Source organism: Erinaceus europaeus, chromosome 2 (assembly GCF_950295315.1).
Source record: "Erinaceus europaeus chromosome 2, mEriEur2.1, whole genome shotgun sequence".
Classification (NCBI taxonomy): domain Eukaryota; kingdom Metazoa; phylum Chordata; class Mammalia; order Eulipotyphla; family Erinaceidae; genus Erinaceus; species Erinaceus europaeus.
In genome coordinates, this window is record NC_080163.1 from 72,670,583 (window position 1) to 72,684,863 (window position 14,281).

The window sequence follows — 14,281 nt, forward strand, 5'->3', positions numbered from 1 at the left end:
AAATGATTTTGACCCTGAGAAAGTGAAACTCTAAATCTCAAGAACTTTATGTTACCAGCTTAATAGGAAGGACCCAAGATTCTTCCTTATTACTTAGCTTTCTGTCTAAAAATCTTTCTCAGACAGGACAGAACTTAACATATGTGGGGATGTTCACATATTTTTATGTTTTAAGAGTTTTTGTCAAACAGTGGAAAAGATGTAATGCTTTCTCTGTCCTAAAATTTTCTAATGAGCATATAACAAATCAAGTATGATATTCCAATTTAATAAAATCAGTTTAGATCTTAAGCCTTATAATTCTGACTAAATTTCTGTTTTCTTATGTATATTTTAATATTTATTTATTTATTCCCTTTTTTTGACATTGTTTTATTGTTGTAGTTATTTTTGATGTTGTTCTTGGATAGGACAGAGAGAAATGGAGAGAGGAGAAAAAGAGAAAGATAAGACACCTGCAGACCTGCTTCACCACTTGTGAAGCAACTCCCTTGCAGGTGGGGAGCCGGGGGGTTGAACCAGCATCCTCAAGTCTGTTCTTGTGTTTTGCACTACCTGCGCTTAAGCTGCTGCGATACCCCCCGACTCCCTAAATTTCTGTTTTTAAAAAAGTAAAGTTATTTAATTCTAACTTTAGATCTTTTGAAATCAGTGTGATCAGTGTAGTGCTGAGAAGGGTGTTAGACCAATGAGTTACTGAAGCAGGTCTTTATTTTGCACACACACAAAATTTTATATATTCTTAATCACTGGGATCTTTACAAATAGATCTTTATGTAAAAGCAGAATCATCTCACCACTGAGGGAATTTGTTTACTGAGAACTGGAACATGAGAATTTCCAGCACAGCATTTTCTATCTTCCTATTTTTCAAAGTAGAGAGAGGTAAGGTCTAAGGGAAAACCAGCTGTTCTGTTATCCCACTAGCTTATAAAGTACACTCCCAGTGGCAGCCCTCCCTCCAAAGATGATGAAAAAACTCACTGTAGGCTTAGTTGTCAGAAGCCAGAAGAATTGTACAAAGCTGCCCTAAGCCTGAATTCCTGCATCATGAGGAAGTCTTTTAAACATCTCTCTCCAAGAGAAGGACTCCTGGTTAGGCAGAAAGGAATCATTTAATCAAAGTCATGAAATAGAGGGCAAGAGATATCTTAATGCATGATGACTAATAATTCATGAAATATTTTATCTATATTCTCTAAAAATAAGAAAAAAAAACCTTATTTATTGCTTTATATGAAGCTACAGTTAGGCTTATTTTTAATAAAATACATTTCTACTTAAATAAAATATAATGTGTAGACAGTAATATTACTCTTTTGACATTAGCAATTCCTATACCATAATACTGATGATGGGTATTATAAAAGCAACTCACCCACCTACAAGCCTTGATGTAGAATAAAGTTTTAATGGGTTAATTAAAAAAATCTTTCATTTATAAATTACTCATTGCTTCATACTCAGGATAATAAAATGAATCTTGTTTTATGTATAGAGTGAAAAGTGAGTAGAATCTGAGAAATATTTGGGTAAATAATGAGAAAATGAACGGGAAAGATATCTAAGTAATGCACAATCTTAAATATAGGAATTAATTTGAGACTTTATTCTCATTTTGACTGTTGACACTTCCTTAGATATTGTGTGTGTTCTTTTAGGAAACTGCAAGTATTTGAACAATTTTAGTGCAAAATAAGGTAAATGGATGTTTACAGACTACCTCTCAATTTTGGATAAATTTTCTTTTACTAGATGTATTTGAGAAGTCATGTTTCAGAAAATATCTGTGAAATGAAATATGTCATATGCCATAAAAATTAGTTATTATATATATCCAGTGTGGCTACATAAGGAAACTTATACATCAAAAAACTTTAAAAATATAAAATTAAATGTTGGTGAGTGATTATGCTTCTCAACAAACAGTTGTTATTAAGTGATTTCCTTACTGGCACTATATTGGTGAAATGTGTGTTTGATCAATTAGTACACCGAGTCTGAGAAATTTAAGTTCCAAAACTTAGAACCTAGAGGTGAAAGAGTGAACAGGAAACAACAATACAAACTCACTAGGTACTTGACATTCTCAGACTTCCTCACATCAAATTTAATCCTTCCCATACCATAACTATGTAAAATTACTTAGGTTCCTATATTATAGATTAGGAAATAACCTTGAAGAAGGACATTGTCCAAATTCACAATGTTGCTAAGTGGTGGAAATGGTTGCTGAACTTCTTTTCACTCAGCTGTGCTACTCTGATAACGAAGCTGTGAATCCCATGGCTGTATTTTTCCTTGAAAAGTTATATTTAGGGAAAAGTTCATAGAACTGCTAAGTTGAGTACATGGTTTCTAGAGTGACTTTAAATCAAATCCAGGGACAAGGAAGAATGAAGACCCTAAACGTCAAATAGAAACTTTATTTTAAATGTAGCTTGTACTTTGTGTGTGTATATATATATATGAAAGGTTGAAAAATTAAAGACTTATTTGTATTTGGGTAATGAGGAAAAGTGGGATATAATAGGTAGAAACTTGTATATAATTATTGTCTTTATAATTTGTTAAATGAGTATATAGCTCAAGAAAATATTTTTTACCTTTCTGAACTTAATTTTCCTCATCTATCATATCAACATTGCACAGGGCTAAGAGAATAAAAAAGAGTGAAGCATGGGTTAAGTCATAAAATATGTTATTAATATTGACTGATTCAAATCACTGCCTATAATCAAGCCTGTACATTAGTTATTAAAAGTGTTTAATTATTTAGACTCTTGGACATATTATGGGAGTGATGAGATATTCCTTCCTTCAAATTCTCTCCTAATAAGTCTATTTGAATGGAAAGGGCTATAAGAAGTTCCTGAGCAGAACTATGATCTATTCTATATCTGTTCAGCAGGAATTACTAACCTTTCCTGGAAAGTTTTTAAAAGAACCAGGTATACCATGATAAAATTCCTTCAGGTAACAAACCCTTTTTCTATCTTCTCTGATGGGTAACATTTTGAAATACACTGAAATTCAAAACCAATAGATCATCAGAGAGAAGTCCAACAGTTACAGTCCTAGAATGTTAACAGGAAAACAAAAATCACACAAGGTTGAGCCTGACTACTCTGTCCAACAGTCTTCATGTTAGGAATATTGCAGCTTCCTACAGTAGAATGAAGGTTCTGTCTTTCATAGACTGAAACTTTTCTATTGCTTACCGAATCAATTTTTTGGATAAGTAGCTTCCATAAATTTCTTTTCTTACATCTGTTTTAGGGAAGAGAGAGAGAGAGAGAGGAGAGAGAGAGAGAGAGAGAGAGAGAGAGAGAGAGAGGAGAGAGAGAGAAAAAAGAAGAAGAAGAAGAAGAAGAAGAAGAAGAAGAAGAAGAAGAAGAAGAAGAAGAAGAAGAAGAAGAAGAAGAATAGGAGGAGGAGGAGGAGGTGGAGGAGGGAAGAGAGAAGAGAAAAAGAGAGAAATGATTCACATGAGATCATAAAAAATTTCCATTACTTCCAGTATCCCAAATAATTGTCATCAGGACAGAGAGCACATAAATTTATCAAGAGGGAAGACATTAGTTTGGAAAGACGGATTGTTTTCTAGTCTGCAGAGCTTTCCTAGATTTTATATTTAAAAATCTATGTGTTTGAAATAAATGGAAAATGGTAATAATTTGCTAGATATCCAATTTAACTATATGTGAATCTTTTCTATGTATACCACCTTCCACCCAAAAGTGCTTCTAACTCAAATGTCAATAAATTACATACACCTGTTTTATCCCAAATTACTAGAATAACTGTGGTTTTCAGTTTAAGGGTGGGGTAGATGAGCAAAGTCTTATCATAAGCATGAAGACATAGGGAAATGACTGTCTTTTCTTTTTAAATATTCTATGGACTTTTTGATTTAATGAGTGGTTGACTGATTGGATTAGACAACTGAAAGAATGTATGGCTTCAGGACAGTGTGTACTAGGAGTGTGTGTGTGTATAAAACAAAGTTGACACAAACAGGAGGTTCTGAGTAGTTCTGAAAAGTCAGTAGTATAAATAGTAAAAACTAGCACAGTCAAAGGCCACAAATTTAATATCCTCAGCATCCATATTATTTTAGAAATGACACTAGGGGACCTAGTAGTAGATTATAGAAATCATGTGCATGTATGAAGAGACTCTAATGGCATGTCTCAGGATACCTTCAAGCCCAAAAAGAGGGAACTGTGCTCCCCCCAAAAATTGCTGACCTCTACTCCTATGCTTTAGAAGTTGATAGCCTATCAGGAATAATGAATAATGAATAAAATGACTTAAATATATCAAAAGTACCTTTCATGCAAATATCTATTTGATAAAATATGGCTTTTATTTAGGCTAATTTCATTAAGAAACATAATATCCTCATTTCTCTAAGTCTTAGAATGTGGGAAGTTTCTCATGCATAGGCCCCTCCCTGAGCAGTAAGGTGACATTTAGTTAGATTTATTGATAGGATTAAGGGAAAGAACCCAATTTAGCCTTATCTTCTCTCTTACAGCTGTGAATCAACAAATTATGGGCCTACTGAAAAATAAATGGGCATGTCCAGCTTCTGACTGGCCACTTTTTCGGTCATACTGGCCATCAGATGATTTGAATCATGATAAATTTTACCTCCTTGACTGTCTGAGATCATTACTTTGACATTTCTGTTAGTCTGAAGAAGCTTCTTACTGTCACTATAAAACATGGTATCAAATAGGACCCAGGCATGATGCCCTGTAGTGTCTTATTTGATATGTTACTCTGTGAGTGTGAGAGAGGGCCGGAGACCATCATATTGCTTGGTTATGGCCCCTTCAGCAATGAGTACAGTGGTAAGCAGAATTAACAGACAGAAAATGATCTAATTATAGGCAGTGTGGCAGAAGCAATGAACAGGCAAGGATGAGCATAGAGTTCATCAAATACATTCCTAAATGAGTACAACTGCTGTAGGACAATGATAGGTGCTGGTCTAACAGACTGAAACATTAGTCTGCTGAGCAACACTCCTGGGTCTCCACAGAGTAGCATTTTTTTTTATTGCAGTATGTCTTTCATGGTAAATGAACAAAACTTTAAATAAATCACAATTGCTTATTCCTAGTATCTTGGATAATAAATTCTTTATCAGTACCTCACGGGCTTCAAATGTGCATTCTTCAAATAATTTCAATTACATATACACTCTTTCTCCTGAACAATAAATTATTAAAAAAAGAAAAAAATACATAATTTTAAAGCAAAGAAAAACAAAAAAATCATTTTTGACATTTATCTTATACAAAAACAACTGTTAGATGTTTAAATATAAATAATAAAGGACATTATATTATTTACAATGTTACATAATCTAAGTTGAGAGAGTGAAAAAACTGGCATTAACTCATAAAGACATTAAATGACGTAGGATCACATCCAAGTAATGTACAATGTGTATTTACAAAAAATAATATATAATAGAACTTGTGGTATGTGGCCGTTTCCTTTTGTCTGTACTTCTCTGCAGTGTTTCATAGGCCTTTGCAGACAGAAATCTCTGGCTGGTAAGAGGTAGCCAGTACTCAAATCTCGAACCAGGTCTTTACTTTCACCAATGTGAACCATACAACTTTTAAGTCTAGGCCACAAAGAGGAATAGCTACCAAGCAGGTTATCCTGGATAAATGCCACCCATATCAAGACAGTCACAAGCAAGCTAGAAAAATACAGCAGGCTTCTGTTTGGGGGCACATTCACAAACACCCAGACAGAGTGCCACATTGTAGAAAGCATGAGACTGTCCAGGCACTCTTGAGAAAAGAAGTCAGACTAGGCAAGAAGGAAGAGTGGCCAGAAAAGGAATCTTGAGTGAGGGAATAGAATTTTGCATATACTATGAACTTCATTATCTCTCAGTGGGATGGATTTGATATTTGGAAAACAAAGTTGCTGTCAAGCTTCTGGGCAATGTTCACTATCTAAAAACCAACAAGAGCTTTTTCTCAGGCCAAAAACATAGGATTAAGTTTCTTCTTTGAATCACCACTTAACTGCCTGAGTTTCCAAGCAGAAATAAGAGTCATATGGTGATTAAACATCACAGAGTAGTCCCTGTGAACACAAATATAGGATCTTCAGCAGGTGGTCCTGAGGAGTTTAATGAAGAGAAGCTCTTGTTCTACAGATAGAAACATACTCAACTAATATGCTATTTCACTGAATAATCAGAATCCAGTTGGAAATTAAACTTTCTCTTATAAATATTTATCTCTATTTGCAACTTGAAAATTTATAGCAATTTTCACAGAGAAAAATTTTTCACTACTTAAGACAGAAGATTTATTTTATTTACTTCTGAAATTCTTCAGAAATGGGATATTAAAACACCATAATGCCTGCAGAATTTAAAGCAAAAATAAAATCCTAAGACTCATTTATGGCTGGACTTTCTATAATGAAGTAGTCTAAGACTGAATCAAAACCTTCAAATATATATATATATATATATATATATATATATATATATATATGTGTGTGTGTGTGTGTGTGTGTGTGTGTGTGTGTGTGTGTGTGTGTGTGTGTGTGTATGTATATATACATATATATTAATGCAGAGAATCTCTTTGAATTACTATCCTCTTCCTACTACCATGAGCTCATTCATTTCTACAGAATTAAAAAAAAAATAGTGCAACCCTTGAAGACTAGCAGAGATACCTCAGAGTACGTTTAAAAGCAAGTGAAGACACTGTTGGACACAGGCAATATAGTGAATAATGCAGTGTGAACAATGCAGCATGGCTTGGAAGCCCTGATAGTAAGGATAACTTCAGAGATCTGTAGACAGGCATCTCTGTGGATTGTAGAAACATGTAGATTTACTGACACAACTTATGCCCACCCTAAGACCTATACTTGTATGTCACTTTTCCCCTTTAATTTTAAGATAGATTTGGTAAAATAACAATAATAATAAATTTAGTTCACCAGAAAACAAGAAACAACTACTCTCCTTGACTCTATGTCTGATATTTTTAAACCTTCATAACTTGTTTCCTGTTTTTTTTTGTTTTTTTTTTCATGATGGCTTGTGGGAGACCACTTGGAACCTAAGTAAACCTCTAGTCTGATTTGACAGTGATCAGTGAGAGTGACTGCACTTTAAAATTATCTTATTTTCCTGAATTAGCAGTTATTTCAAATGTTATTACACATATGCCTGCCTTAGATTTATAATCATAAGAACATTCATTTTTAGACCAATCTTAGTCCTTTGTATGACAGTAAAGTAAAAGGGGAAAATAGGTGATACAAGCTGCCAATCGAAGGGTCAGTACACAGTTTGCAGGTCAATTCTGTGAGTAAAGGTGCAATTTTCCCAATGCTATTCGCATTTCCTGATGAACTAAGCAGATGTCACGTGCACGTTGACCATTCCTGACAAAACATTCATGTGTCACTATGACTTAATCAAGGCAAAGTTGAAAAACAAGGGGAAAAATGAGGGTGGAGTGTTCAACAAAACAGATAAAAAATAAATAAATAACCATATTAGACTGCTGTTCTTCCCCTGTGCCTTCTGTTTATTTACTCCTTCTACACAATCTAAGTTGAAAATGTTTCTTTATGGTAAGTTATCACATTGTATGCAGGCACATGCTACTCAGTAAGTATTTCTGACAACCCACTGCGAGTGCTATTTAAGCTGGGATCTTGCGAGATACACTTCTTGGTCTGAGAAGATAAAACTAAACGCTAGCTCCAAAGTCAGCAGAATGATTGCACCTTTTCAAGCCATGGTTTGCTCTTTAATTAGAATAAGCTGCTATACCATCCCTTTAGGGAAAACAGATTTATTCTGATTGCAAGGCAGAACCCATTTTCTATGCTATCTTGAAAACTTTTTTTGTCAATCAAAATAAATTAAAATAAAGGATAGCTCCTTTTAGTGAGAGCAAGCTGTAGTTTTTAAGTCACAGGATTACTTTCTTCCTAATATTGAACATTACTTAATGCAATTTCCTGCTATTAATAATAGTAGCATGCTGTTGGATCTACTGTCATCTCAGAACCCAATTGAAGCGAACCGTTGGCTGGCAGAGTAGACACGACTCATGTCATATACGGAAAGCAAAACAAAACTTCATACAAAAGAGGAGTATTGGGGTGGATGTGCTATTACAAGACATACTGATTGGGTGCTACTATAAGAAAACAGAGGGACAGTTGCAAGTTTTGCAAATCATATATCCAGTCAACACCATAATGCAATGCACAAGAAGCCAGCAAAAACGGAATATATGGAGGTTTTGCTGAAATACTGTGAAAAAGCAATCACGGCAACTGTACAAAACTTGCTCTCGACGTAACATAACATAAAGGCACCATTGATATCTTTCTCATTTTGAAATACTGTAAAAAACTGCTACATATGGCACATAACACATTTTACATACATATATTTAATTTATAAAAGTTTTTTTTTCCTGTTTTCTATTTGCAGAACTGCTAAAATAAAATAAATTGTTTAATTTAAGGTGGAATACTTTATTATATAAAATAAAGTTTTACAGGTGAATCTATGTGTTTTATTTAGGTTTTATACAGCAATGGGATCTTGGTTAGCAATTACACTAGACAGCCTGGCCTGCATATCTTCTTGTGTAGAGAAGCGGGCTGCTGGGTTAGTCCTGCTCTCAGCCAGACGGAAGGCAGAAGTTGCCTCAAGACTGGCTGCCAGGGGGTTCTGTATGCCCAGGAAAGGTGTATCTTCACCTATTCTTTCATCTTCTGTTTCACTCTCTGAGTTACTGCTCTCAGCGCTTGTGTTGTTGTCCATTTCCAACCTGTTGGCAATGTGGCCATTGGGCTTGGTTCTTTTGGCCCGCCGGCTATTGGTGAGTTTCTTAACAGGCTCATGAGCTGACTCATACTCCTGGGTGGTTTCATACTCCTCATCCTCCACTATCCTCAAAGGGCTAGGGGGAAGGCTGTTGTTCTCATGCACGGGGTTGTGGTGGAAGGAGTTGAACTGCTGAGGGTGGTGGTCGTACTTTTCCCGCAATCTGGGTGGTGTCACGACAAGCAGAGGTCTCTCTTCTTCCATGAAGGGGCTGACTGCCATGGAGGGCATAGACACCGTCGTACTGGACACAGGTGGAGACATATCCGATTGGGGCGATTTGGGGGAGCTTGGCGTGTGGAAATCTACGGGTGACATACGAGCCGGGGTGGTCATTGCTGATACATACCTGTATGAGCACAGAATACCCTGCATAAGTGTGGTGGAATAAGAAGCATATAGCAGGGAGGGTTAAGGGACAGAAGTCATGATATATAATCAGAAAGCAAAGAATTTCTAATCATTGTATATCTTTTGATATTTACACTAGGATATTCAGTACCCTTGGAATCTAAAATTATGAAGGCAAGAGTCTTCTCAAATGAAGTGCATGCAAAGATCAGCTAAATTGCCTAGCTCATCAAAGCTTTGGGACTTTTCCATTTTATCACGATTTAAAACTACAGCATGTGAGTCAAGACAGGACGGCACTAGATCCTGGGAACCTGTCAGTTTGTGAAAACCAAGGCTCAGGGGTTTGGTAGGGGAGGAAGTATTTCTTAAATACTATACCTTCCTAAAGGCCAAGGGATCTTAGAGAATGAAGCCCAAATGGGGAATGGAGGAAGATCTAAGATGAGTTGCTGATAGCTGGATCTGCATGCATTTGGATCTGTGTGCCTTGTTTCTCCTTAGCTCAGCTATAAGGTTATGTCTTATAAAAAAAAAAAAGAGCATAGTAACTTAGATATATTCCTGATCACAGTGTTAAAACATTTCTGTGTTTTATTTTTCCATAAAGTGCTACTAATAAACATTTCATTTAATACATCCCACTGACCAAGGTATGAAAGAACCGTATGTTGGCTTCATACTTAAGTCAAATCTCTGGTTTACTTCTCTTCCAAAACCAACAACAACTGCACCAGTCTCTGGCTTATCTTCCTTTATTGCTCAAGTATTGCTTGTACCATGTCACCTTATACCATGTTATGTCTGATAAGGTTCAGTGAATCTTGTCATCAAGACATTGAGTGCATTGTTTTTATCATACTTCTACACCCAGAATAAGAAGATCTGACTTTACATTTGGGAATATGTGGCTTATTCAGAGTCACATTTCTCAGCTTTTGATAAAAATGTTGCCAATTCATAGCACTGAATGACTCCTTTCTTCACATTAACATTCACAGAGTTTAATTTGACATGACCTGTGATGACACAGGACACTCATCTAAACTCTAACAGGAACAGAAAGCCTTTCAACTTTTTCTGCTCCTTAGTCATGATTCAGAGTCCTATGGATGTGAGACCTAGCGGTATCTAAACTGGGAATGTGCCTAGAGATTGAAATACTTGGGGCTGGAGATTTCAGGCTTCTTGCTTTGGGGATACTTAAACTTTCTGAGAAATACTAATTTAAATTTGACCAATACATAAGAGTGATTCATCTTTTCTCTCTGTGAGTTCTTAATGCAGGTATAATTTTCAGTCCTGGGTAACATTTGTGGTATATGTGGCATCCTACTATAACAAAGAAATGACAACCTTTTAAGATAAACACCACATATAGAGATGAAGAAAAACTTTGTCTTTGTCCTCTTTTTCCGGTTTCAAAGAGGAGAAATTAAGACAAATTTCTTAATAAAGGTATAATTGTATAGATTTAAGACTAAAGTCTTAAAACAATTTTAAGCCATGCCTATTTTTTCATAGATGTGTTACAGAGAGACCTCTACTTTCATAAATCTCTGAAATACCATTTTGGAAAAAAGACCTTGTAGAAGTAATAATAAGTAAGTTCCATATGGCCTGCAAGCCCAGAATGGTTATTCTTTGTTGCAAGTGCTTCCTGAGTGATCAGTTCATGAGCAATCAGTCTATCAAAATTTCTTTTGCTGTAACTCCCCAACCCAACCCAATGCCCCCCAGAAGAAGAAAGCCATTACACTCTAAAGTAAAGAGCCATATAAAAGGCAGTATCTACTTTCAAAAATCACCTGTGAAGACTGCCAGACGCAGCATATAAAAGATTTATTTATTAATCCCTTCTTATAGTTTCATAAAAGGGATACTACATGGTGGAACGCAAGCAGTTGTTCCCCATGACAATCAGCAGTGACATAGCCCTTGATTTTATTTAACTGAGGCTGGAAGGGAAGACAGAGTTAGTGCATAGGAACATGAGGCCAGGATGGCCAGAGTTTGGATAACTGGCAAACTGGAATTATAGAAGGGTCCTTATCAACCATTGATGCAATCTCTCTAAAGTTACAGCTGAGAAAAACTGAGATCCCAAGTGGGTCTGAGCCTATGGTCAGAACTAGGAATTCCAAGTTTGCTGCACCTTCCACATCAAATCATGCCCGCTCTTTAAGAGTCTGTTGCCTGTCAGCCACTGGGACGATGCGAGAAGCTCAGAAGAAATGAGTTCAGTCAAACAAAAAGATGACTTCATCAACTAGGAACACTCCTAGAACAGGCAACTGTTGCCCCTTATTCTCATTAGAGTAGGTTTCCTTAGGTAAGACCGCAGGTGTCACGGGAATTCTCTTACTGGGGTTCTTTCTCCTCTGCAGTAGCTTTGCCCTTCAGTTTTACCTTTCACTATGAGGAGAATCTCTGTAGGAGTCAGGGGTTTCTCTGGCATGCCTGAGGAAGCTGTTACATTCACGAGGGCCTCCCATGCCATTAAGACGTCCTCTTGGGCCCCCAGTTGGGCTGCTGTGCCTACTGTTTTCTACTGATGACATCATGATAACAGAGTGATTTTCTGAAATGATGCTTTCAGTGTGTCCATTGCTCCAGCTAGAGGGGAAATGAGGAAGGTAAAGACATTTTTAATTATATACAAGACAGAAATTAAAGTTAGTGGTCTGATAAATAGTTAAGTTATTGGTGCCACAGTATTTCACTGTGATATTACTTGTCGCAGAACTGTGAAGGTACTATAAAATGAATCTTGATTTCTATGTTCTTTTTAAGGATACAGCTTATATATTTGTTCACCCACTCAACACATTTATCAAATGCTCCTATGTACTTAATAAGTATTCTTAGAACTTAGGTTCTTGCGTGTTTTAGGTGTCCCTTGATCTATAGTTGAAAGACTAGTGTTGATCTTGGTAGAATGCACTCAGAAATAAATCAGCAGGGCATTTGAGAATATTAGGTTTAGTACTTTAATTAACTCTAAATTTCTAAATTCAGTTCAGTCACTGGAAGAAGCCAGCTTCTAATATTGCAAAGCATCTAAGACTAATTACTCCCAGTATAGCAATTCAGTGAGTAAAGTCAATCCCTAAAATAGGGGACAAAAGACCTATAAAGAAATAATTTTCTATGTGGAGATGTGGGGGCAATGGAAAAATTAAGGCTTAAACTTATACAACAATTTAGATATAGAGTCTGGCTATCCAAAGTCTGTTTTTATCTTAAACCATACATTATATTATACATCAATGCTAGTGTCTCCTTGTTCCTTAGTTACCCAGTAACAGTAAAAAGCTATATGCAAAAATTCATTTAAGAAGTAATGTCAGATAGTTTTTTTAAACTTCTCATACCTGTGACTAGGAGTCTGGGTGACAGTAGTGGAGTGATGAGCTGTAGAGGTATAGTGACTTGTGGAAAAAGAGGTCTCCGCTTCTCTTTCAACAATATGCTCACTAGAGATGACATTTTTAGATACGTATTGCTGGATAAATAAAGAGATACAACTTGAATTTCATGAAACACAAATAACTCTGTTGCATGCAAAATATCTATCTTAGTACAAGTCCTACACAACAAATTCTAGTTTTTTTCATTGACCAGATGGAAAATTATTTGCTAACTACCATGGCCTTTTAGATAGATACGATTAATGGATTACTCTTTGAGTGTGTGTGCAATGTAGGTCTTATCCACATGTAATCACAACTGCATTTAATCAGGAACAGACCTACTTAGTCTATTTTCATTCTAGTCAGTAGTATGGATAGAATTAAACACCAAAATTTGTCTAATACTCATTATTTTTGCGGTGTTTTTTTCCAAGTCACAGACTAACAGATATTTAATAAAAACTTTTTTTAACTTTAAGATTAGTAGAAGAGTTAAAAATAAAGTGGGGGGATTTGGGTGGTGGCACAAAGCGCAAGGACCGGAGTAAGGATCCCGGTTCGAGCCCCCAGCTCCCCACCTGCAAGGGAGTCACTTCACAAGCAGTGAAGCAGGTCTGTAGGTGTTTATCTTTCTCTACCCCTCTCTGTCTTCCCCTCCTCTCTTCACTTCTCTCTGTCCTATCCAACAACAATGACATCAATAACCACAACAATGGTAAATAAGGGCAACAAAAGGGAAAATAAATAATTTTTTTTTAAAAAAAAAAACCTTTCATTTTCAGTTTCTGAGTACCCATGCTGCCCAATGAAACCAGTGAAATCTTCAACTTGCTGTTGAAAGTTGAACTAACAAAACTACTGACAGATTTGAAAGAATGACAGCAGTTGTCAAGTAATATCTTGATGATACATATAATACACAAAGGCCCTTATATTTAGAATAAGTAGATTTTATTTTATTTTTGTGCTTAAATCATAGTAAATATTATTATGACCTGCCAGTGAAAAAGGTCCACTTTTGTTTTAACTGTTAAGAGTATATTCAGGCTTGAGTTAAATAACAGGAAAAGTAAGGAGTGGGACATAAAATAAAACATTTTAAAATCTGACTGGTTATGAGCGCTAAAGAATGCATGTATTCTTTTAAGTCCAACAAACAGCTTGAATTATGCCTGAATCTCTAATTTGTTTTTCAAGTGAAGTTATTACATGTGGTTGTTTTTTAAAATCTTTATTTATTGGATAGAGACAGTCAGAAATCAAGAGGGTAGAGGGTGATAGGGAGAGAGACAGAGAGATACCTGTAGCGCTGATTTACCACTCACAAAGCTTTCCCCCTGCAGGTGGGGAACCAGGGGCTCGAACCTGGGTCCTTGCACAATATAACATGTGCTTTCAATTAGATGCACCACCACCACCTGGCCCCTACATATGGGTTTTATGGGGGAAGAATAGCTACCCTGTTTTACAGAAAAGACAGCAGTGTTTATACATAATGTGTGGTTTCTAGTCTGTACCCTTTTACTCTTGCTTCTTGAAGACAATGTAAATGCAGTGAACCTAATTAGAATAGCATTTAACAATTATTGAGTGCTCAGAAAATGTCACT

General features: G+C 36.0%; 1 protein-coding gene across 14 annotated transcripts in view; it reads right to left on the minus strand.

Annotated features, from left to right (window-relative positions):
- Positions 1–8,452: 8,452 nt before the first annotated feature.
- NRG1 (neuregulin 1) overlaps positions 8,453–14,281 on the minus strand; it is a 208,684-nt gene continuing 202,855 nt past the window's right edge. For 10 of the 14 annotated variants that reach the window (XM_060183017.1, XM_060183011.1, XM_060183002.1 and 7 more), the window contains 3 exons: positions 12,634–12,764; positions 11,669–11,875; positions 8,453–9,257 (listed from right to left, as the gene is read on the minus strand). In XM_060183017.1, coding sequence (XP_060039000.1) covers positions 8,606–9,257; positions 11,669–11,875; positions 12,634–12,764 — 990 coding nt within the window. In that variant the 3' untranslated portion in view covers positions 8,453–8,605. Of the gene's footprint in view, positions 9,258–9,640; positions 9,783–11,668; positions 11,876–12,633; positions 12,765–14,281 lie in introns of all 14 variants that reach the window. The other 4 variants (XM_016185247.2, XM_060183029.1, XM_016185246.2 and 1 more) reach the window with 1 other exon arrangement.